The sequence below is a fragment of the Megalops cyprinoides genome, chromosome 6, assembly GCF_013368585.1.
Source record: "Megalops cyprinoides isolate fMegCyp1 chromosome 6, fMegCyp1.pri, whole genome shotgun sequence".
NCBI lineage: Eukaryota > Metazoa > Chordata > Actinopteri > Elopiformes > Megalopidae > Megalops > Megalops cyprinoides.
Genome location: NC_050588.1, coordinates 4,402,312 through 4,428,362, shown reverse-complemented (window position 1 = coordinate 4,428,362; position 26,051 = coordinate 4,402,312). Strand labels below are relative to the sequence as shown.

Below are 26,051 nucleotides of genomic sequence, written 5' to 3'. Positions count from 1 at the left end.
TGTGAGCATGTGTAGCCTTACACTTAGGCCAGTTTTGGCAATCCATTCTGCCCTTCCCATTGAAAATATTTCGGATACCCGGCCATTGCTCAGCTCTGAGTGAAGACAAAGCCCGTATGAGAGTGTCTTATTGCTAGTGGTACGCACAGCCTTGAAAATACGATAACAAAAATCAATAGTAGTTCATGAGGCAAACTCATCCTGTCAAATGCAGAATTGGTATGTACCTGACTCCTTTGGCTTTCTGAAGACTCACCTCTTTCAATTGTACCCGGATTCAGCCAAACTAGATGCGTCCTATATAAATCTCCTGGCCAGACAGCAAGAACAGTATGTTTAAAGCACACCTCACTGTTATTTTAACATACTATTTAGTTTACCGGGAGCCACCTGCAATTGATTGATTGATTAACAATTGATTTGTAATTAAAATGCTATTTCCAGCAGTACTATGCTATCTCCAAATCTGAGTGCTGCTTTATTCAGCTTTTGTTGTTTTATGCTTGTGGTTTTATCTTTGACTTACTTGGAATACAAGCATTGGAAAAGTAAATATTGAGTAATACTAATGGCTGAACCGAACTGATGTAGCTCAATATTCACTGTAATAATGACTGCAGGCTAGCAATTCCTTTGGTCATTGAGTCTTAAGGTGTCACCCATATTTGCTCCCTCGGTTTGTTCTTTGAACCTGCAGACAGCTTGACAGAGTGTTCGGATTGAGTGGGTACAGGCACACTCAAAGACAGAGAGAGACAAGCTGCTTTTCCCTGCAGCTCTGCTGTCCCAAAAATGCTGCTCCCAGAACAGTGCACAACCTCTGAGACGCCCCCACCCCTGCCCTCAACCTTAAAACACTATGATCTGCCAGAATTCAATTATCTTTTATAAATCTGAAACAGCTGTGCTGTTTCCCTGATGTTATTCTGGCTTCTCCTTCCTGCTAACCCCCCTGTGATACACACACATACACACATATGCAAACACACACACAGACACACACATATATATATACACACATACACACACACACATCACTGTTCGTTGATTATGTCACATTACAAGACCCGTTCGTCATTCGGCGTCGTTCTCGATGATCACATTCGGGCCCAACGCTGGAAATTTGTTGGCTATGACAAAATTGTGTCAAAATCGGGCTGAAATCGTGTAGTCTGAACCCAACAGAAGGGATTTTCTTGGACAAGCTTACCCTCAATAAAACAATGTAAGTCCTGTGTAACAGGAACTCTAAGGAGTGTCCTTAAGAAATGGCCTGGGATCAGTTTGACAGGTTCTTGTGCCAGAGAAAGAAGCCATCCTGCTGAGATCAGGCTCAAACAGGATGACAATGACAAACTGTGTTCAGCCCCAAGTTCATACAGCACGAATGTCTGCACTTATTCAGCCTATGCATCTTTTTGACATTTGTATGTAATATAAAACCTTGCTTCGGTCAAAGTGATAACGTTTTTTAATCCGCAGTTCTTTTTTCCCATTTTTTCCCAATTTGGAATGCTCAATAGTGAGATAGAAATGCCACCCATTGCTGCAACCCCCACTAACAATCCAGGAAGGTGCAGACAAACACATGCTCTCCTCCGAAAAACATAATTTAACAGCTGCTTCTTTACACACTGAAGCCTCCATGCCAAGGTTGTGTGGATATGAGTCGGAGGAGGACACTTCATGTGCAGCTTTATAAAGGCAGATTGCAGATTGGGTTCCTGGTGAGCGATGGGTTGGACAGACCCCTGGCCTACTCACCCCTATGTCCCCTAGCGGAATGAAACCAAATAGTTCCACCACCTGTGGGTTCCAGGTCATTGCTGGCTGATCGCATGGCCGGACTCAAACATGGGCCATAGGGCTCATTCTGTGCTGAAACAAGCGCTTTTGCCATCTGAGCCACTCAGGAGCACTATCCCAATGTCTTTTAATGATGTTAGAAATAAAATTAGTATTGACAAACTGTGTGCGGCACATTATGCGATGTGAAAGCAATGGGCAGTTGCACTTCATTGAAACAGTAAATCAGTACAGTCGATTCCATCCAAGAACTAGGTTTACGGTTACAGTCCCAGTTTCTTAAACATTACAACACACACCACTGTGCCACCATTTTGTCCAAGAATCTTTATACAAATCAGATTGGACATTTAGCAAATTTTGCAATCCCTGTCTGTGCTGGCTGTATTTAGTGTACCACACAGGGGAAATGCAGGAAATATGTGTTATTAGCTCTTTGAGGTTCCCTAAAGAAGACTGATCACATTCTTCTGTTCTCGCACTACAGAGAGCGATGTCACCATCCATCAAGAACTCACACACACACACACACACACACACACACAGTGAGTTCTGTCATAACTGAATTTCTATTTCTGTTTCAGGCCTTTGTATAATTTCAATTTCAATTTGGCTTCACCTTGGTTTTCAACATTCAGATGAATGTTTTGCAAAATGAAACCAGGCAGTATTGGAGATTGGTTTTTATTAAATTGCTTTCAGGTTTAGTTTTGTGTTTGTGCATGGGCCATTGTTCCAGTCTGTTTTTCACAAAGTAAATCCTCCTGTATGTTTTTGTCAGCTTTGGTTAGTCCAACGAAAATAAATACGCTCCTTCTAATGGTCATATTGGCGCCATTCTTACACGTATTTTTCACAGTCATCTATTTAGTCATCAATATTTCTTAGACAAATATCAAAATTCATAATCTTGGACACACCTACATAATACTAAGTACATGGCTCAATATGTACAAAGAACAAATCAGAGGTGTGATTGATCAATGTCCTAAAAATGCAGGCTGGCTCAGGGGCTGTTTGAGGTGCCAGCCAGAGACCCTTGCATGTCCAGGGACAATGTTTGAAAAGTGAGAGCAGTTTCTTACCAAAAATAAAATTCACCTCATCAATTAATCATCACTGTTGTACAGTATTCTTTAGATGAGATTGGCCATAAATTAGAGAGTGATGTTCCACAACAAAAACACATACAGATTTATAACGTTTGTTCTGCTGTCTGTAAATGGCCATGACTTGAAATCCTGTATACAGCAAAACCTCAATGACTTTACATTTAAACATAAATGCTATTCTGTCTGATTCTGTCTGGTGATTATATGATGACTCCAGAAACTAAAAAGGTCCTTCTGCCTGATTGACACAAAGAGTCACTGGAACACTAGCAAATCTGGCAAAGTAGCAAACTTTTTAACATTTGTCTTCTTTTTTTTACAGATATCATGAATCATGACATATTCTTAACAAGATGGAAAGAAGCAGTCATTGCCTCACATAAATCCAGCATTTCTTCTTGATGTGCAGATTTAAGTATGACATCAGTCACTGCAATAATAGGTAGCAGGTGTATGGTCAATGACATTGTATCACTATTTGCCATTGTTTTTCCATGCCTGTAGCGAAAGTTTCCCTGTAAAATCATACAATGCTGTCATACAATTACAAATTTAAACAGGAATGTTGGCATTGTGCTATACTACTCAAGTCAGCCAACTACATTTTGGCAAGAAATTGTTCAGAATTAAGGAAAAACATACTTTTTCCACACCAACCACAGAAATTTGTCCAATAATGTTACTAGCTAACTTGCTAGCTACTAGCAAGATTTCTCCCTGGAATCGTGATAATACAACAATTATGTGTTATTTTTAATACTAATATAATGCTGATGCTAAACTATTACTGTTCAATTATTACAATAATTTTAATAATAGATAATAGATACTATTGACACTACATATGATATTTTTAAAATGTTAAGGTATTTGATGTTATTTCCCCAAATAAAAATACACAAGTAGCTTGATAACATCATGGCAAGTAGCTATACTGTAGTACCTATGACTAGTAGGGAAAAAAACTTTCTTGTGGGGGCTTGTCACACTGACCAATAGAGTTAGCCAATCAATGTATTCTTACTGGGTTCATCTTCAGTAATGTACAGTAGATACATATCAAGTAGGTAAACACGTAACACATGATCTTCAAGATTTTGTCAGTACACACCATAGCAATAAAAGAAAAAGTCAGCTGTATTTTTTTTTTTTTTTTGGCAATAACCTCCCAGAGATGGGAAGCATTGACATTAGGTGAACTCTCAAAACAACATTGGACTCAATGGTTTGGCAGGGTTTAAGCCAACCAGAGTCCAACTTCCTGAGAACTGAGTCACTGAAAATTAAATACTGCCTGCCACCACTGTCCTGACCCACCCACATAAAATATTTTCTCATCAGAACCACAAGATTCATGTTGGTCAGGATTCTTGCTCCAAGTTCACAAATACTGGAAGTCTGGCAAGGTGTGGACAGCTCACATCTCCAAGAAACAGCAAGAATGAGGTTTGACCTTATCTGTAGAACAGGCAGCTTTTTAATTTCACACTGCAGTACCGCAGGCTGTGCAGCTGAAAAACATCTGAGGTCCCCACTCACCTTGTTTGCCCGGGTCAGTTTCGGAGACGGCCGGCAGGGGTCCTGGGGGCGTGGGGGAGGAGGTTGGCGGAGGAGGGGGCTTGTCGTTGTCTTGGGGGCGGCTCTTGGAGGTCTCGATGCCCTTTACCCTCCTGGCGTGCCGATTACCCTTGTAGTGAGCCTCGGCCTGACTCTGTGGGAAGGAGAAGGGAACACGCTGGTCGGCCATCGGGTTACAGCTGGTGCATGCCCTACGCCACGGTCGCAGCACAGAAGACAGACACACAGAGCAACGTAATATCATTGCAAAGCACAGTGTATCAGCACCATGCTGATACACTGACACAGTACACCAACTCTGTGTGGCCATGTCAACACAGGAGACACAGAAAAATGCACCCAGACCAAATGCGAAAGGCGACTGGCTATTTGATACCTGTTAGAAATGGGTGACTCCACACAGCTTGTGTTCAGCTGAGACTCATACAAAACAGGTGTTTTGACTCTCTTGCCCACATATTGACCTTAAACCAACCACGAAAACAAGAAGGGGAGCTGAACTCTGGCCTCCAGCCCCTGCCAGTTCTGATGCCCTGTCAGTGATCCATGGAAACAGTACTGCCTTTCCCAGGACTTCCCTGCACACACTCAGCCATTCTCCACTAAAACCAGCTGGAAGATGTGCCTGGGTGTGCCAGGCCTCTGAGTCTCCATCTTAGCCGCCGTTCCACAGCACTCTGGCCTGCTCTGACCCCCTCAAACTCACGCCTCCCCATTGCTACACATTATTGATGGGTATCTGAAGTAACCACCCAGCCAACAGAAATACCAGTATTGCCCAACTGTTGCAGCTGAAAGGGAGAGAGAGAGATCACCCAAGATAAACACTCTGACTTGTGTATACCATATATCTCAAAAATATGTATTCTGTATCCAGCCCACAGCTGAGAGGCATTCCTGAATATTTATGATTTTCTTTTCCTTTTTTTCTTGAGCTTGTCAGAAGGACCTGTCTTACTAAATGTTTGAACAGTCTCCAAAACACACACTCAGGATGTGAGATACTACACTACACAAGGTGCTGTTGCAGTTATCAGCAAATTTTAGCTGAAGCAATAATATTATTTCCTCTCTAACTGATTTATTTAAATAAGTAATGCACTTTTTGTAAAAGTGATATGTTTTGCTCAGTGCAGCTATTGAGGCGTGGGCACAGTAAGAGCTGTCTGTCTGAACTGAGTGTCAAATGAAAGTAAGGACTGTTTGGTTAAAGTACAGTGTTACACATAGAAAGACATGCTCCATGTGCCCTTTTTTCAGCTCTGAGCCCCCGTAAGTCAATCTGTCATGGCATACTCATTCATGTTCATTTTTAGGAATGTTTTCAGAGTCATTAGATGACATTGAAATACACTTTGGAGGAGTGGGTGTGGATTATGGGCTTTGCAGTTTGGGCAGGTTGCAGGTTGTAATCGTTTTTGGGGGGAAAAGAAGGGGGGCCTGCATTGCTGCCTTCACACAAGCAGTGTAATTGGTGCCCCTCCAATGGGGAGAGGGATCGAGGGGCGAGCATGTGCCCTCAGCAAATAATTATTGCATTAGAAAAAAGACCTTTATTAAGTGGTGGGATAATCGGCTCTCTTTCTTGAAAGTGTTTCGGGGAGCCCCCAGCAGCTGTGGGGGGCCCACTAAAATGAAGAGAGAAAGCAAATGGCACGAAACAAGCCCAGGGCGCTGGGATCAGTCAGTTGCGTCCCCCCGTCTGGTGGGATGTGTTGGGGGGGGGGGGGGGGGGGGGGGGGTATCAGTTTTAGCCTAGAGCTGTATTTGCCCGTGACAGAGATGTATATATAGCTTCCCTCCTGCAATCCTACCCCTCACAGGGTCTTAAGACGCTGCCTGCCTAAAGCCCGCAGATTAAGGACGTGACAAGAAGGAGTTTCAGCAAAACAGCTCTGTGGCAGCAATGCCATCTGCAAAAGCAGAGGCTGCTGGATCGCTGAGAGTGGGAGCGGCTGGAGCAGATCTCTGTGAGCCTGTTCACAAACTGAGGAGTGAATGATCAGTAGTGAACGAGGCACAGGGCATGTATAGGTGTGGGAGGAAAGGTGAGGAGCAGAGTGCTTGTCCGCAGGTCTTGCAGCACCTTTAGGGACTGCTGGAACAGGTGGCCTCTTGTGGCCTCTTGTGGCTCTCAAAAGGCACAACGTGACTTATGTCACAGACGTACTCCCTTCCTTTCCACTCATGTCAGCATTTCTTCACCTCCTTGCAACATGCCATTTCTTTTTTCCCTTGGTAACCTCATTTTTAGGGAACGTCAGTAACACTGTCAACTTCAGTGTATTTTCATGCTGTTGCCAACCAGGGCCCTGTTTCAGAAAATGGGTTTAGTGAAAACTCAGAGTTAGTTAACTCAGAGTTGAAGGAAACTCTGGGTTTTCGGTTTCACAAAGCCAGTTCAGCTTAACTCTGTCTCAGTTACTATGGCAACATACTCTGTGAAGCTAACCTGCTCGCTGGCAGGTTTTCTTCAACTAACCCTGAGTTTCCCCTCCTCTCTAGCTGAAGCCTGCAGACTGAAGGAGGTGTCAGAAATGGAGTGTCCTTTTCTTGAAGAGCCAGTTGATATTGAAGCACAAATACTCCACAGAAATATCCTTCGGGAGAGGGTGATCAGACCCCGCTTGGATGTTTTATCATTCCATGATGATTATCTGTTTGAGCGTTTCCGTTTTTCTGCACAATCGATCATTTATCTGAGCAATATGCTCAGCCTTCATATCGTTCATACGACACATTGTGGACACGCTCTCAGTTCGGAAAAAAATCTTTGTGTTGCAACTTCATTTTTTGTTTTGTTTTGTTTAGTTTTTTTGCCAAAAAATATATATAACATTGGTGACGCTGAGCATATTTGCTGTTTAATATGCTGTTTAATTAGGCTAAACAACATCACAATTGCTTGTAAGGAAATTATACCTTACCTGTTTGAACTATATTTTATATTTCATCTTCAGTTGCTGCCAAGTTGGTTTTGTGCCTGTTGGATTGCACCTGCATAAATATTAAACACGCATGCGCACACACATGCACATATATATATAATAAAAATGTTGAATAAGTGGAGCACTTGAGATAAAACCTTTCTTTTTCTTTCAATTAATACTCAAGCAAACTTTTCTTTTTCTTTTAATTAATACTCACGCATTGACTCGGTCAGCAATTTTCTGCTGCTACTATACTATATACTATACTATATATACTCATATTCTGCATATGCATTCATTAATATTTCAAACTCCACTGGGGAGAAGTAGGAGGATCCAGCCCTTGTTTTCTCCTGTTGCCATGACGAATCATGTTATCTGCGTTCTATTGATGAGGGCTTTTTATCTCCTCATGCATGTGCTTTACTCAGGGTTAACTTAACTTAGAGTTGATTGAATTACTTGTTATCACCTGTTCTGAAACCGAAAACTCTTGAGTTTGACAGCTCAGAGTTAGTTAATCCAGAGTTCAGGTTTAAACTCAGAGTTTGTTAAACCTGCTTTCTGAAACAGGCCCCAGGTTGACAAAAGAACCAGGGTTTTTTGTATTTGTGTCATGGCACACATTTTGTATATTATTCTGGGGTTTTTTGTATTATTGGAGCGTTGCTTTCCAGGTCACTGGATTTTTATGCCCACACATATGATGTGTATTCCGGTGGGGTCATGTTCAGCCCAAACAACTGAGAAAGCAGCTTCTGCCCATCTGAGATGGAGCTGTCTGAAACAAGGAGAGGTGGATGGGAAACATGGATTAAAGGAGGAGGAACAGAGCATTGGGAGATGAGGAAAGAGAAACAGAGAGGACAGAGACAGAAGCTGAAGGGCTGAATGAAGGAGACAGGAGAGCTCTTAAACATACAGACCCTGATAAACAGCTCATGTTTCTCCTCACGGTGGGGAGAGCTTACGGTTTGGGCAGCAACATTACAGATTCTAGATTTGCAAGACTGAGCAGTGTTTTAGAACAGGGACTAGACAAGCAAGTGACAGACAGGGGTAGAGAAGAGTATAACATAGTGGTAAGGAACAGGACTCATAACTGAAAGGTTTGATTCCCCACTGGGACACTGGTGTTGTACCCTTGGGCAAGGTATTTAACCTACAATTGCCTCAGTAAATATTCAGCTGTATAAATGGGTAAAATGTATAAACTGTAATTCATGTAAGTCACTCTGGATCAGATCATTTGCTAAATGCCAATAATGTAATGTAATGAAGAGTGAGAAAAGGGGGCTAAAAATGGGTGGGAGAGGATCGTGGGGGGTGTTCAGAAATATGAGAGAGGGACAAAGGGGCAAAACATAGGTAATGACAGAGGGAAGAGAGATGAGAAAGTGAGAGGGGAGGGGCTAGCAGCTTTTAGAAAGAGGAAGGGTGATAAGAGGGTTTGGGGGAGATGGGAAAAAAAGGAGAAAGGGAGGAAGAGATAACAAGTGGAGTTGGCAGAGAATATAATTAAATTCAAATGATTTTTTTCTGCTCATATTTTTAGAAGAAACTGCTCTTTGATGTCTTATCCCAGAGCAGAATAAAGGACCTGAAACCAGAGAGAACTGGTCTTACACAGATGTCTGCAGTTTTCAGGCAATGAGAGGGTGAGGGGAGAGGGAGGGAGGGAAAGAGAAATGAAGAGAGAGAGGGAAAGGGAAAGACAGATAGAGAGAGAGAGAGAGAGAGAGAGAGAGAGAGAGAGAAAGGGAAGGAAGGAAAAAGAAGAAGAGGGAGGGAGAGAGAGAGAGAGAGAGAGGGGGGAGAGAGGGAGAGCAAGGGCACAAGGAAGGGAGAAAGAGAGGGGAGGTCAGGAGAGAGCGAGGGAGACAGTGAGGGAAAAAAGAGAGAGAGAGAGAAAGAAAGAAAGGACATCAAGCTCGTTCATACTGCAGCAGTGATGTGGACCAATGCAGCTGAGCCAACACTGTGACGTCAATCCTGCAGTAGAGGAGGGTCATCCCAGCATTCAGCTGAAAGACTCCCTACACTAGAACACTAGAGGCTGGGAGAGGATCAGCTATCACACCTTTTCTCACTGCTTACAATTCAAGGAAGCCTTCACTGTGTGGGTGTTAGAGGAATGCCACTCAAATGACTTCCTTTGTTTCTTTTGTTTTACAATTTCATAGACAAATACCTGCTGATGCAGCATTTTAATCATAGTCTGGTTCAAGTCCTCCACCATCAAAGAGCCTAAGACTCCTGCAATACCAGGAAATAATTTGACAGGAATGAGAAGCTGTCTGAGGGTTTGCACATTTATAGTAACAGCTGTCTGAGCCATTGTGATTTTTATGGATGTAAGGTACTACAGTCAGTACATTGCTGTTTCCAGTTCAGTATCCATACTAGATTTAACAAACCAGATCAGATCAGCATGATCACCAGCTGGGTATTCATTAATGCCTCAGATAAATAGCTAATATATGAGCCTCTGCAGCTGGGCTGGAGGGCCACAGTGCCAGTAGGCCTTCACTCCAGCCTTAGAATCAAACTACCTGATTGTATAGACATTTTCTGTATGTACTGCTGTTCATGAATTATATTATTCGTACCCATATACCTTTGTTCTGTAAATCGCTCTGGATTAAAAAAAAGTGTTGTAAATTAACCCTGCTTTGTCTTCATGTCTCCAGTTTACCATCCCTCTGCAGCCCTGGGAGTAATTTAAAAAGAGCTGGGCATGCTGAGAAATCAAGGCTCTGCCAGGCTACGCTGAGCAGACCTAGAGCCCTAGGAAGGGGGATGCCTGTAATAAGGGCTCACATAGAATCTTTTATCCTTTTCTGCAACAAGACACATATGGTAATCTCACACTGGCAATGCACATATAGCCCGTATTCATAAATCATGTTTCAGAATCACATTCTGAAAATGTGCTGAAAGGTTTTGCATTGTAGGAAAGCTTTGCATTGTATATCCCAAATGGGACAGTCTGTGTAAGAGGAGCAAACAGCATGCTTCATCCTCAACTGTACTGGGATCGTGGAAAATAGACATAGGCCAGATACAGCTGACACTTAGCGGTTGGGAATCCTTCCTGTATTACAAAACCATTTCATTTGCAAAAACTTTCCACCCGATTACACATATGGCTGCACAGATGAATATCAGTGCTTTCAAATGCATACTGCACTAATGATGCACAAAGAGGACTTTCACAACAACCCTACCTTTGAGAATACACATTAAAGTTCTGCCACAAACTCCCAAAACTTATGTTTTGATTATTACTATTCAAAATGTAATTACAAGTCAAAGTAAGTTACCATTAAGTTTTGTGGGTCAGTAAACATTTGAAAACAAATGCCAGGAAAAGTGATCATTTGGAGGTGACCAGCTCAAATGAAATCAGCAACCAATATCAGGATTCATGAGGTCAATGCTTGGTGCAGTTAAAGACTTCCTCACTGCAGTATAAGTCTAGTGTGATCGGTGTGATGAGTTGCTGTGCAAATGAAGACCAGAGTCCACAGCTGAGCCTCAGGGAGCATATGCAGATGAAACACACACTTGCACTGAGACCGTTCTATCCAACACGGTGGTCGAGTATCTGCAGGGAAGTAGTCTTTCTCCAAGGCCCGGTAGCTGGCCTGTGGCTCAGAGGCTGCTGGAGGGTTACAGATGAACTGACTGCCCAGCACCCCCCTAACACACCCCCAAAAGACCCCCCCACACATACACACACACCTCCCCGCAGAGATGCAGCAGTCTGTGCTTTATCAGTCGGCATGCATCAATATTTACAGACACTTATGTGTCAGTCTTGTTTGGCGTTGAGGGGCAGTGACAGCCAGGGATATAAACAGTGGGTTTCCCCAGGGTTTTAAAACTTATATGAGCTCAAAACACATTCCTGCAGGAAAAGTGTGCATACACAGTAAAGTACTTTAATCAGCAGTGGTGCGCTAAGCCATTAAGCAGCTTGAGGCCGTAAAGCTTCCATCTAATAAGCTACCCGGCCTCGGATATGACTGCTGCCACTAAAAAGCTGGCTTTACCAACCAGAGAGGGAGGATACCTAAAGAGGCAACCGACATTCATAACAAAGGAGGTACAAAATCTTTTTGTACCACCACAGCTGAAAATACTGATCACACATTTTAGACCATACCCCAAATGTGGCTGGTGATTCGTTGCCATTAAAAAGCTGGCGTTACCAACCAGAGAGGAGTTATACCTGAATTCCAGCAAACCTGCATAACTAACAAAGTAAAAAAAACCTTTTTGATATCTGTGATACATAAAATCACACATATTCCATCATGGCCAGACGTTCAGCTCGTGCCTTCCTTCCCTCCACTATCTAGGAGCTTCAGGTTTGTAACATGAGGTTCTGGGGCCCAGAGTCCCTATGCTGGCTATGGATGTTCTGTATTAGTCCACACAACTTCAAGAATGTTCCAGACAGTGTTGGAGACAGAGCTTTCAATGTGATGCACACCGAGCTAACAGCAATGTAATGCTGGAATAATCCAATAAAATAATAGCAATCATGCAGTAAAATCATTTGGTACTTTCAACCCACTGATTTACAATGTGTATACACTGTATATGTATAAACTGATATGAACTACCTCCGAGGCAGACATGTGGTTACAATAGCTGGCTTGGTTGCAGTTTGGCCCCATCCATGCAAATGCCATTCAGGATGAAATTAGCATCAGGCAGAAATTAGAAACAGTAGCAGTAATAATAAGATTAATTGTAACAGAATTCAGTCAGTAGCTTTGTTTCCCCCTCTCAGCTGGCTGCTCCTAGTGTATTTATTGGGTGTGTCTGCACTGGCAGCAGACTCGCCTCTCAGTCTTGTCATGTGAAGACTCGGTTGTACCAAAGAAGTCTATCTAGGGAGGCCACTGAGGGGAGTATTTTTACCGGTTGTTACATTATCCTACCATTTGGGTAAGATTAACCCAGGAAGGCCCTGGGTATGTGTTAGTATTGGGTTGGAATGGTACGCTCATGTCGGGTACTCTGCGTCGCAGTTGTGCGTCAGCCTTGTGCGTTTAACAAGGCTCTTGTTTGTGTGTGAATGGTGGTGTCCTTGTTTGTGTAATGCTGTGTGTGTAATTCTGTTAATATGTTATATGTACTCCTCTTCTGTGTGGAGTCTCCTTGATGTCAACAACGTAAATGCAAAATGTGCTCATCTTTTCCATTGCTCTGGATAAGAACGTCTGCTGAGCGACAAAATGTAAATGTATGTAATAATAGAAACAAAAATCTATTAGCTTAAGATACTAAGAAAAGAGTGCTGAAGCACACAGGGAAAATAAGAAACACTCCAGGAAATGCTTGGTGCAAAAAAAATTCCCAGCTTCCTGATCAATCAGCCACATCTTGATGTGAAAAAAGGATCTGTTTACACTATTGCTGTTCTCTACATTACTGCAGGCTAAAAACATTACAGACACGTTGTATGGCAGCATCTGAAACATGCCTGGTCCCGGGTAATAAAAATAGCTCAGGGCTGCAGGACACTCCCAAACCCAAGCCTGCAGGGTGGATCCCCTACCACTCTCCACTAGGAACCGGGCCCAATTTCAAAAAAAACCACAGAACCCACAAGAGCTTGTTTTCCTGCTTAAAATACTACAGCACATGTAAACAGACACATAAGCAGAATGAAAAACAGACGTGTATTTATACGCAATGCTCAGTCCGCACAGAACTGGACATTGCTATGCTAAGCAGGCTGTTACAGTAACCATTTGAATGGCTCGCACAGAGCAGAGAGCAGAAGTTAGCCATCTCTCATTCTTCAGGATTCTTTCCACAGCCAAAGCACAGCAGAAGAGGAGTGCTGGCAGCCCTGTGTGGAATGAACCTGCCATCATCCAAGATGTTAATCATCTTTCCATGGTGAGGAAACAAACAGCTTTTAAGTAATCCCAGAAAGCTGTTTCTCCTCGTCCCACTGAGCCAATCCCATAATCAGCCCCATCGCCACATCTGATGTCTGTTTGGTGCTGCTAGACCTTAGGGTGCTTTGTTTAACGTCTTTGCGCTTTAGCAGTGACACCTCAAACCCCTCCCTGAAGACACTGTTTCAGCAGACAGTGCCCCTCTTCCCTCTGGTGGTGACACTGGCCCTGCTGACCTGGACTAGACCAGCTCGCAAGGACGTCCACAGGTGTGCAATCCTTGTTCTCCATCCTTTGACTCACGGCGCTGTCTTAGGGGAGCGCCAAAATAAACAGAAGTCAGAGCCCTGACAGAAAATGGGTGGAGCTTGGCCTGCTTAGCTTCCTATTACAGGGGATCTGAAAACATATTCCTGCCATGATACTGCCCTCCGCTCTGTCTGTGTGACTTAAATGAATGAGATTTGACCTCGTTGAGATAAAACTGATCTCACTGAGCTAAGTCAGACTTTTACAAAAATCGTCAGACATACATACAGACAGAGAGAGAGATGACTGAGCAAGTACCTCTGAGTTGAAGCGGATTTGGCAAACATTGCAGGAGATGACAGGCCGTTTCGTTTTCACCAGCGGGATGCCGAAGGTGTGGTTGATCACAGCCTTCTGAACCGGGTCCATCTGCAAAAGAGAGAAACTCACAGTCAGCTCACAGTCACTCTACAGAACACTCATAGTCAGCACACAGGCACATCACTGACCACACTTGATCATCACACAGTTACTCCGCTGACTCCTCCCAAACAAAAACAGTAAAGAGCATTTAAATTTTGTGAACACCAGTGTATAACAAGGACAGCGGTGTGGTGCATGGTCACCGACACAGGGGAGAGGTGTATTGTCTCTCTGCTAGGCCTGCTGATTGCTGATCCAACCTCAACTAAAACTCCGGTTCCAGAGGCTACAGGGCTGGGTGCGCCTTCTGTAGCGAGAAGCTGCAAAGGAGCAGTAAGAGTCCAAGTTTTCAGACACTTTAAGACTCACACTGCCTTTGACATGAGACGCAATGCTCAGTCCACCGACAGCAGTCAGCATTACCCTACCTGCCAGAGAGTACAGATATAGAGGCTAATTGCTGTGCAGGGGAGTTATTGCATTCTGGTTGGGAGAGCTCTCTCTGGGCCTTGTTCCGGCAGGTAAAATGAGAAGGAGGTATTGATCAACCTCTTGTTATGAATGCACAAAGGGCTGTGTGTCAGTCAGTAGCGCTGTGCTCAGTGAGTGCATGGACAGACGGCTGTTAGCTCAAATTAATTATATCTGTTAATATGTCACAGACCTATTTACAGTACCAGTCAAATGTTTGGACATACCTGATTAAGATAATGGGAAACATGCATTGTTTTTAGACAAATATAAAAGTGAAGTTGATGCCTATGTATGAATTTCTTTCCAAAATTTTGTTTTTAAAAAATATTTTTTGGCTACTTTGAAGAATCTAAAAATAAATATAAAATATAAATATGTATGTCCAGACTTTTTACTGGTACTGTATATGATGCATTTCATCAGTTATATATTCAAAGTACATACAACACCCTCTGAAAAGGATCTTAGATGTGTCGGAAAAGAGATTCAGGCGGTGGTAGATGAATAAAGTTCTGCTAACACATATTAGCAGATTAGATCTACTGATAACAACTACAAGTAAGAGGCTTATTTTTGGTAGTCTCAGCAAAGATCATTATCCACAATGGTAACGCAGTCAGGCACCAGAGGCCATGTTCTACCATACTGGCACTACTGAGGGAGCTTGGCTAAACCCAGCACCAAGCTGTGTCAGGAGACACAGTATACTATGGCCTCCATGGCATCTCATTTTTATGAAATGCCAGCACATATGATATACGTATTCAAAAAGCATGGTGTTGCATCACACCATAACAGAAACCAAAAGGTTGTCAGTTCAGTTACTGACTTAAGTACTGCCACTGGAGTGCCCTTGGGCAAGGTACTTATCCCAGAAGTACCTCTGTAAATATCCATCTGTTAAAATGGACATAGGAATTGTAACCTATGTAAGTCACTCTTAATAGGGGTGTCTCCAGAACAACTAAAAATGTAATGTAAATGTAAGTTGATAGCCACATAGTTTGTGAATTCAACATGACACTTAGTTGGAGAAAAAAGGAAAGAGAGAGAAGAAAAGAAATGCTGTAATCCATCTTTGATTGCTAACTAACACAGCCAGACAGCCAGTTAAGTGGCTAAATAACCATGACTGTGATAAACATGAAACTTTATTAAAATGTCTCACTACTGGAAAAAAATTACGCTAATCATATATCCTGCCCTGATGTGTGGCTGCTAATGACAGCAATTATAGGAAGTTCTGTCTGAAAGGAGCCAAGAATAGCATGATGCAAGGGGGGAGATGAAATGAACGTTCTCCAAAATAACTGGAACATCAACACAAGAATGGTAACCAAGCAACTCTCTCTCTCTCCCTCAAAAAAGGGAAATGCACAAAAGGCTCAAAAAGCCACATGGGGTGACAGAGTGTGCACACGGCACAGACGAACACCATCTGTGGAATTCTTGGGACCTCGCTTTCCTGTCCTGTTCAACGTTGTGCCCCCAACCAACAACCCCCCACACTCGCTCATTCCTTGCTCTTTCCACCTGGCTTATAACAAAAAGACAACATGGCTGCAGATGTGACAGAGAGACACAGAGGGAAAGAGTTGGCCACGCTAGCAGCAGTAGGGGTCTTTCATTAGAAGGCCCCTCATGACAGTGACATCACACTGTCCTCAACAGCACTCCAATGTTTTTTTTTTCATAAATTCATAAATTCATGTTTGTCTTCGGTAAGTGTACAGAGTGCAATGTAAACTAGAAACTTTCAATTAACCATGCTCCTATTAAGCATGTGAGAAGTGTTGTGAAAACATGTGTTACCCTGACAAAGTGAATTACACACCTCATTGATCAATGTGTCAGGATGCTGGATTCACCCTGACAGCAGTGACATCAGCAGAAGGGCCCTGAGTGTATGAGATGTGATACATGTGATATGACCCTTAAACCTTGCTAGGGCCACTGTTGAATCCACAAGCACACCGAATTGCATGAGAAAGCAATCCTGAGAGCAGGGATAGACTGAGTGGGTGTTGCACTCTTAAATCACACACCTGAGAGCTCTGTACCAGCAGAAACCCATACAGCAGAGCCCCGAAGCTCACTCTACACACCTCCACCACTCAACAGCAGACTACAAACACGAATAAAACCACTGCAGTTGCACTAGCACCTCATTAGCCTTTCCCCTCGGCTGGGATCTTTGACTTTCTAATCAGACGCAGTACAATCTGATGACTGACTACTGTACTCCACTTCATTGCTAGAAAACAGGGGAACCCTGGAGCACTGGAGAAGGTTCTGCTTTGTGTTCTACACACGATCTTTCACAACTGGATCAGCTCTTGGGTTAAATTAAGTTATTCATTTCACCACATGGTCACCTACAACATTTTAGTGTAATAATTGAACAACTGATCCAGTTATGTAATTAACAGCCTGGACGAGACAAAAAACACTCAGAAATATCTCAGTGCTGGAGGACCACGGTTACCTACTACAGCTACACTCTCCAGGTTTTTTCCCTTGTTTCCTTGCCCTTGAGTGCATTTCATGCTATCTTGATTTACCCCCTCTTTCACCTGTAGGACCAGTATTTCTATTATTCCATTCATCTATCTGTAGTTAGTGCCTCGTGGTGTTTCTCACACCAATTGCAAATAGCACACGATCCTAAAAACCCATTCTGTCCAATCAGAGTGTGGCAACATACAGCTTCCCCCAATAAGCACACCATGGGAGGAGTTAATTTGAGACTTAATCTTTCTAAGTTGATCTGATATGAGATTCAAAAGACGAATGCACAACAACCCAGCTGAGAGTACACCTAGCCTCTCTATTCACACTGCTCTTGAACACAAGAGAATGAAGCCACTCTTCAGGGACTCCTGAGAAAAAGTCTCTTCTGTAAAAAAATGGAGCAACCTGGAAAGCGCTAGTGCTAACAATGCTGGTAAGTCTTTTCATCATACCATTGAATTGCTCTCTGGCCTTGATCTAAACAATGAGCAGACAGTTGTTTACCATCTAGCTTTCTAGATAATTAAACTTTTGCTGTTTATATTATGTAGCCTGCTGTTTTTGTAACCTTTTTTTCCTCAGTGATGCTGTGTAGCTAGCTAGGTCTCAAATTCTTCCTGGCTTTTAAAATGAATTTTGCAGCGGTTTGTCTTAACCAGTCACTTGTGTGTAAACCAAATGGCTAAAAAACCTGACTGCAATCCATCTTAGGTCCTGAACCAGCTGTAGTTTAAGAACCACATACCAAATCCCCAATACAAGTCAAAAAATGATGCGGAAGAGTTTTGTTTTGATGATGTTTAGTGAAGCATCATCATCATTCTTTCTTTGTCACAAACACTCCCACAGCAATACAGAGACGACTATAATTACAGCAGTCACACTGCATGTAACCTATTCAGCCAAGCTCCTCCCTTTCAGTATTCTTCTGAGAATTAAATTAGCGTGAGTTCCTGCTTGTGGGAACTTTCTGTTCTCTTGTGCCTTATGGAAACTACTTTGGCAACACATGCAATAACTGTATAACACCCCCTAGAAGCCTGTTATGAAGCTGAATTCCAGCCTGAAGTTCAGTTCACTCCATGTCTGCACACCACCCCCCAACTCCCCAGCCACCCCCATCCCCCACCCCCCTGTGTGCCGGTGTTTCTACTCACCCCTCTCTTAGCAGTGTCGGCTGGATCTTTCAGCTGCATCAATCCCTATTGTGTGTGTGTGTGTGTGTTTGTGTGTGTGTGTGTGTGTGTGTGTGTGTGTGTGTGTGTGTGTGTGTGTGTGTGTGTGTGTGTGTGTGTGTGTTTGTGTGTGTATCAGTGTAGTTTTCCTTTCCGGTGCATAACCACAGTGCTGGTCTTCCCACTTTGCATTATATTAGAAAAGTTTCAATTTCTGGCCCCGAATGAATTTCAATGCTGCGTGTATTCTATTTTATATCTTCATTTGCTTAGCAATCCGATTGTATATGTTGTAAGGCTCTGTCCTTCTCTTAACTCGAAACCTCCCTTTATTAAAACACTGTTACTTTAGACCTAGAGCCTTCCTCTCTCTTTTTCCCTCTCCCACTTTGAAACTCAGCTGTGTTGCTCCATCTCCTCCCCTCCTTTCTCTCTCTCTCTCTCTCTCTCTTTCTCCTGCCTAGCTACATTAAGTATGCTGAATGAAAGCAGCCGTCTGCCCCCTCTCTTCTTTGCTTCCTCTCTGCTGATATTACCTCACTCTTTCTTTCTTTGTCTGTACTAAATTCCATATTCTCCCCTCCCCTCCCACCCTGCCCAAACTCACAGTGTTCCACACAGTAACTGATAGTCCTCAGTGCCTCCCAGGCATTCCCAGTTTTCCATGTGGCGTCTGGGTGCCCTTCAGTTCAGACGTCTTACAGTGGGTGTGCCTTTCTGACATTGTGGTAGCCTGTGGGGCCATCACATACATGCACACACACACACACACGCACGCGCACACATACACTCACATGAATGAAAGCACACACACACGTACACACTCACATGAATGCAAGCACACACACACTTATGCATATACACACATACACAAACACACACATACATATGTATGCAAACACACATATGTGTGCAAACAAACATACAAACAGAAATACATCTACTCAAGCACACACATATACACACACACCACGCATACAAACACATACAACCATGCATGCACATACAAACATGCATGTACAGACACATATATATACATATGCACAACCACATACACACACACACACACACACACACACTTACAGATGTAGACGCACACACACACTCACAGGCATACACACACTCAGCCCCCAGACCTTCAGCACAGTTCAGAAAGAGGACGCTCTTCCTATTTCTACATACATAAAGTTCAGCTTCATCACATTGCTGTCTTTAAAATCCTCTGGGTAGCCCAATCGAGCCCATCCCTGCTGAAAATGACATTTCTCAATTTGCAGCTCTGAATGTGGAACAGAGGTCTTTGATTTCTGAAGTTGCTTATGGAACTACTTAATGACTGGGTAATGTGTGGAATTTGTGTGGAAACTATGGTATGTGTCTATTAGGGGTGGGGGAAAAAATCGATTCATGATATATCGCGATTTTTTATAGCACAATACTAAATATTGATATTTCTTCCCAGAATCTATACTTTCTGTGACGTCATATGCGTAATAGTGGCACTGCACTGCTGTATTGCTTTCACTGAAAAATGTGAGCCAAGAGTGGCCGAGAATTCCACCAGGCCTGTAGAGGGCGCTTCTAAACGCTTGGGCTGCTAAATACTATGACACAAATAAAAATAGTGCCAGAAAAATCGCAATTATCAATCCTATCGAAATCGCAATACTCGTAGAATCACAATATATTGGAATCGCAGTACGAATCAAATCGGCACCAAAGTATCGTGATAATATCGTATCGTGACAAAGCATATCGTCCCAGCCCTAATGTCTATTTACTTCAGAGACAGTCTGCACACCACCCCCATCCCCCACCCCCCTGTGTGCCGGTGTTTCTACTCACCCCTCTCTTAGCAGTGTCGGCTGGATCTTTCAGCTGCATCAATCCCTATTGTGTGTGTGTGTGTGTGTGTGTGTGTGTGTGTGTGTGTGTGTGTGTGTTTGTGTGTGTGTGTGTGTGCGTGTGTGTGTGTGTGTGTGTGTGTGTGTGTGTGTGTGTGTGTGTGTGTGCGTGTGTTTGTGTGTGTATCAGTGTAGTTTTCCTTTCCGGTGCATAACCACAGTGCTGGTCTTCCCACTTTGCATTATATTAGAAAAGTTTCAATTTCTGGCCCCGAATGAATTTCAATGCTGCTTGTATTCTATTTTATATCTTCATTTGCTTACTTGTAGAATCACAATATATCGGAATCGCAGTACGAATCAAATCGGCACCAAAGTATTGTGATAATATCGTATCATGACAAAAGCATATCGTCCCAGCCCTAATGTCTATTTACTTCAGAGACAGTCTTATGCTGGCCAGTTTACAACACTACCTGTCAAGGGCAGAATGCAGAATACATAAAGAGGAGCTTGTCATTCTGATGTTAATGTATAAAATACAGAGGGTACAGTTTTGGTAGAAGATGCCACAGCCTGGGACAGGTAATGGGCACTAGCCCTCCAGACCAGACACCCCCCGGCCTAACCAGGCCAGTATAAAGCAGCAACAGCCAAAGATGGTGAGGGACGGTAAGGGAGAGAGAGTGAAAGAGACAGTGGGGTGTGGAGAGGGTTGATGAAGAGGATGAGTGGGGAGGAGGAAGAGGAAGAGCAGTGCTCTGCACCAGCGCGGGGCGCCACATTTTAACGTCCCAGCAGACATGTCACCCATTTATGGCCACTCTCACACAGGCAGGGGCGGAGGCAAAGACGCATCACAGTCAGCCTCTGCTGGTGCAGGTATGCTGCGGATAGAAGAGCCTCACTGCCCGCATGCATCTCACCGAATCTGGTGAATTCTCAGCTGTGCAGGCAGCATGTAAGAAGCCAATTGCTTGCTGCAGTAAAATTAGCATGCTGAAATCCTGCGGTCCAGCAACACGATCACTAAGTTCGACGAGGCATTAAATTACGTCCGCACGTCCAACGGCAGAACAATGAAAAATAGATGTAATGAACTAGATAAACTGCTGTGGGGGGGGGGGGGGGATTCTCACTCTGCTTGCACACAGATTCACCACTGCACAAAAGAACAGCCACAAACCCCAACTTGAGCAATCAAAAACAGAGTGTGAGAATAGGGTCACAGTTCGGAGAAATTGCTTGTGCTTGTGTGTGTGTGTGTGTGTGTGTGTGTGTGTGTGTGTGTGTGTGTGCACGTACATACGTGCATGTGTGCGTGCATGCATGCATGTGTACGAGCTAATTTTACTGTGTGTGTGTGTGCGCGCGTGTGTGTGTGGGTGCTGCAGCTGGGGGGGGTCCCTGCTGTGTTACAGTGAAGAAGGGCTATTCACGCCTCTCACGCTCCTGTCACCCACAGACCGAGGCTGGGATCTGGTCCCAGTGGCATGCTTTCAGTGCTGTGTTTTTGTCCAACCCAACCTACCCCTCAGCCACTGAACGGGTTCACCCGAACAGATGAAATGCTTCATCACTGACACCAAGCAGGGCTTGAATCCTCATTCCTCTCAACCATTCATACCTTCAGAATCTGCTGAGCACATGCGCAGTGTATTGAACTGTGAATAGTGTATAGCAAATTCTAGAAGTGTCTTATATATGCTCCATTACAATACCTCTAATATTACATTGATCAATAATCATGGCAACATTGCTAATTAGCCATCTATACCACTGTATAGATAAATACGACATAGATAAAAAGTGTGTGAACGTTGGTACATGTTAATACTGATGTGACTACATCTATGTGAGTCATTCAGCACAACTGTGCTAACATGGCTCTTTGCATTTGAGCATTTGTTCTAGCATCCATCCAAAAAGCCTCTCCAACATCTCCCTCTGCTGGCCAGCTACATAAGTACATCGGCCATATTCCTGCTGATGATCGTCTTATGGTCTGACAGCGGTAGGATATGCCAAGCAAACTGCATTGGAAATGATGGTGTGGTGACATGGAAATGAGCTGCAAGGCAGGTCATATTTCATTGTATGATTGATGTGCGTGATCAAGCACTATAGAAATGCTAGTGGGTTGCCTTTGACACAATCAATGGGCAAAAGGCAAAAGCAAATCCTCTAGCAAAGGTTTCCCACCCCAAAGCTCTCAAACTGCTTCCGACTAGCTTCCCTCACCTCTCTGGCTATGAAGCCATTTGAGAAATTGATCAAGATGGAGCTGCTTGAGAGGACCTAGAGCTACATGGACCCACTGCAGTTTGCCCACCAAGCCAAGCAAGGAGTGGAAGATGCCACTGCAACCTATCTGCACTTCCTCTACCAACATATGGAACGAAGCAACGCAACACACGCAAGGCTTCTGTTCATTGATTTCTCCTTAGATTTTGATACCATTCAGTTGCACATCCTGGCCAAGAAGCTGGTGGCCAACTTTTTAATGGATTTTTTTTTTTTTGTGTGCTAGATTATTGATTTTTTAAACCAACAGAACTCAGAGGCTAAGAGTGAATTCTGTCTTCAATCTGATGTCTGTCCAATAAGCTCTCATTGTGTCCAATGGATCCCCCCAAGGATGTTGTTTGTCTCCCCTTCTCCTCCCCTACATATCTATATACCAACAACTGCCATGACAACAGACACATCATAAAGTTTGCAGCTGATTTATTGTTAGTCTCCTACAGGGTGGGGAGGCCATGGTTCTGTTGTGGGCAGCTTGGTCACATAGTGTAAGGATTTTTTACTATAGCTGAACAACACAAAGATCAAAGACATTGTGGTTGGCTACGGGTGCCACACCCTTCATCCACAACATTCACATTACATTTGGTCATTCAGCATATGATCCAGAGTGACTTCCAATGTGCAGAAACAAAGTGCATTTCACAAAACAGCATAAAAGTTCTCACAAAAAACAAGGACATGTATGTGATTCAATACACAAGTTGAATCACAAGTAGAAAAGTTACACACAATATTTCTATTATTATGAGAACAAAAAACAAGAAATGTCAAAATATCATAATATACATAAGTTCAAATGCGGTATGGAAAATTAGGTACAGTTTGAAGAAGTGGGTCTTCAATCTGTGACAACCCATTACCACCAAGGGCCAGGTGATGGAGCAGGTTGACAAGTATACATACCTGGGGATGATAATCGATAACAAGCAGAACTTTGACATCAATACAGAGAAGATCTGTAAAAAGGGGCAGCAGCAGCTGTTCTTCCTGTGCAAGCTGAACAGCTTCAAGGTCAGCAAGAGCATTATATCTCTTTTTTATAAATGTTTTATTGAGTCTATTTTAACATTGTCATTCATTTGCTGGTTTGGAAACTTGAGACAATGTGAAAGCCAATGGAAAACTCACAGGGCAACAACAAGCCTCTCTCCCTGAACTGTTTCATAGACAAGTCTATAACATCAAGATTCATTTTTTCTGTTAGTGATTACCATCTATTATTATTATTATTGGCATTTAGCAGGTGCTCTTACCCAGAGCGACTTACATCAGTTACAATGTTATCCATTTATACAGCTGGATATTTACTGTGGCAATTTGGGGTACCTTGCCCAAGGGTACAACAGCAGCACCCCAGCGGGGAATCAAACTGGCAACCTTTTGGTCACGAGTCCTGCTCCGTATGCACTATGCTACCTCTGTCACCTTACTATACTATACTATACTATCACTACACTACACTACACTACACTACACTACACTACACTACACTACACTACACTACACCACACCACACCACACCACACTTTTCAGTTATTGCCATCAGGCTCCTGCTACAGATTGCCCAGGATAAATAAAGAGCACCAGATTTAAGCATTCATCTATACCCACTGCAATCAGTCTGTTGAATTCAAGACTCTGAAAGCTGGTTTTGGGGTATTTTTAATTACTCTTAAATATTCCTTTTCCTTTAAATACAGGCAAGGGCAACAATATTTCTTACACCGCACTTCTGTGCTTTATATGTATTCAGCAAATATGAATTTAAAAATATGAAGTGAGAAGGTTGTGTGGTACTTTCTTTAATCTGGAGTCCCACAAAGGGGTCACACCTGGCCATGGGACATCTTAACTGGGGAATAGAAAAGGGTGTAGATGCAGTGGAGGAGGGATGCCATGAATGGCTGATACAGAAAGAAAGAGGTGAATGTGATTTTTATAGTTGTGGAAGGGACCAGTTTGTCTAGGTTTCGTTAATTGCATAGAGATTGTCTGAAAATTCTGCTCACAAAATCAGAAATCAAATTTTGCTCCCTGCTTCAACATTTCTATTCTGTATTTGATGTCATGTATATTGCTTGTTTGAGTTTGCATGACAACTTTCTCCTTGTGAAATAATAAAAACGATGCTGCTGATGATGATGATCACGATGATGATGATGATGATGATGATGGTGACAGGACATAATTAAAGCATAAGGCTTTCTGCTATTTGCCACTTTGGCGACCTCCATGCAGCAACTGTGCTGGGTTTCCAAGTGATATGCGACATATCTTACAGTTTTGTTAAGACCTTTTTGAATATGCAGTAGTTTCATATTCAATGTAAAATCTTTTCTAATGTTTTACATTCTACATTCCTTCTCAGTGGATGTCAGAACCACATTCAACAGTTTGACAGTTCATATATGCATTGAATGCAAAGCACTGGATATGGGGCACAACAAGAATTTATTGTTAACATTACTACCCCCTTACATTAAACAACTGCCACTACCATTACATTAAACTACTTCCCCCTACCATTACTCTTCACTACTGTCCTGACTGTTACTGTCTACGTATTACTACTCTTATTATTACACCATACTGCTACTCCTACCATTACACTACACCATTACCTCATCACACCACACTACTGCCATTATCATCACACCATACTACTACCACTGTTTGCTGTTTGGGCCTGAAAGCACACATAGACACACAACCTCCAGCAGCTCACCGTGTTGAAGTTGTGGAAAAGGCCGACACTAGGAGGGGGCGGGGTTTCCATGGGGAACTGCAGGAAGGGCTTCATGTCGAGGTGGGGCTGGATCACGGTTGGGGTGCGCAAAAACGCCGGGACCGCCCCCGTCCGGTTGATGCTGCCTGTGATATGACAGAGGGGAAAGAAGGCAAATAAGTGACTACCTCAAAACATCCCAGAATGTACTGCACAGGTGAAGCATGTTAAAGGAAAACTCAAGTGAAAATAACCAGAATTTTCAAATGTTTGCATAATCTCCTGGGGATTCACAGCAGACTGAACATGTACAAGAACACATTCTTCATATCATTCAGCTAATCCTGACTTTCCGAAGACTCATCCCAAAGGCTCATCTTTTTGTGGGTGATCAAGTCTTTTTCAGCACATCCACTATGTTTCCTTGGTATTCTAATATCCTTCAATAACATCCAGAACCTTATGGAGAAGAGTGGAAGTGCTGACAGCCCAGGCAAGTAAAATGCACCCCAAGCCTTTCAACATGACAAGACATGCCTACGGGTATAAATTTGCATTTAAAAAAGACAGCTGACCATGCTGTACACATAGTCATAGATTTCACTGTGCTGGGTAAAAACCTGCAGTAGAAATGATACTTCCAACAGCTTGCAGGTATATTCATTTCACCTATTCATCTATTACAATTCCCCCTGTGCAATATTAATAGCCTTCATTCAGCAGTGCTGCAGGTATAATGCAACGAGCAGATTTATTGTACAAAGTGTTCTCCATTTAACACCATCCTGTCACAATGAGACAGATTACAAGACAGAAATCCAGACAAAATCAATAAACAGTAAGCGAAAGACTTGGCAGTGACGACTGGTACGGCAAATTCAAGGTCAGCCATTCAAATTCTGATGACTCCTTGAACTGCGAGTTCATCAAGCTGCTATTGTCCACTATTACAGAGGCGTGGTAGCTTGTAAAAACACCCATCAGCCTTTCCTGTTG

At 43.1% G+C, this 26,051-nt stretch overlaps 1 protein-coding gene across 2 annotated transcripts in view; it reads right to left on the bottom strand.

Annotated features, from left to right (window-relative positions):
• Positions 1–26,051, bottom strand: part of LOC118779188 (zinc finger protein 385A-like) — a 100,460-nt gene that overhangs the window by 15,319 nt on the left and 59,090 nt on the right. For both annotated transcript variants that reach the window (XM_036531156.1, XM_036531157.1), the window contains exons 2-4: positions 25,056–25,201; positions 13,915–14,025; positions 4,458–4,629 (exon numbers count right to left, since the gene is read on the bottom strand). In XM_036531156.1, coding sequence (XP_036387049.1) covers positions 4,458–4,629; positions 13,915–14,025; positions 25,056–25,201 — 429 coding nt within the window. The remainder of the gene's footprint in view (positions 1–4,457; positions 4,630–13,914; positions 14,026–25,055; positions 25,202–26,051) is intronic.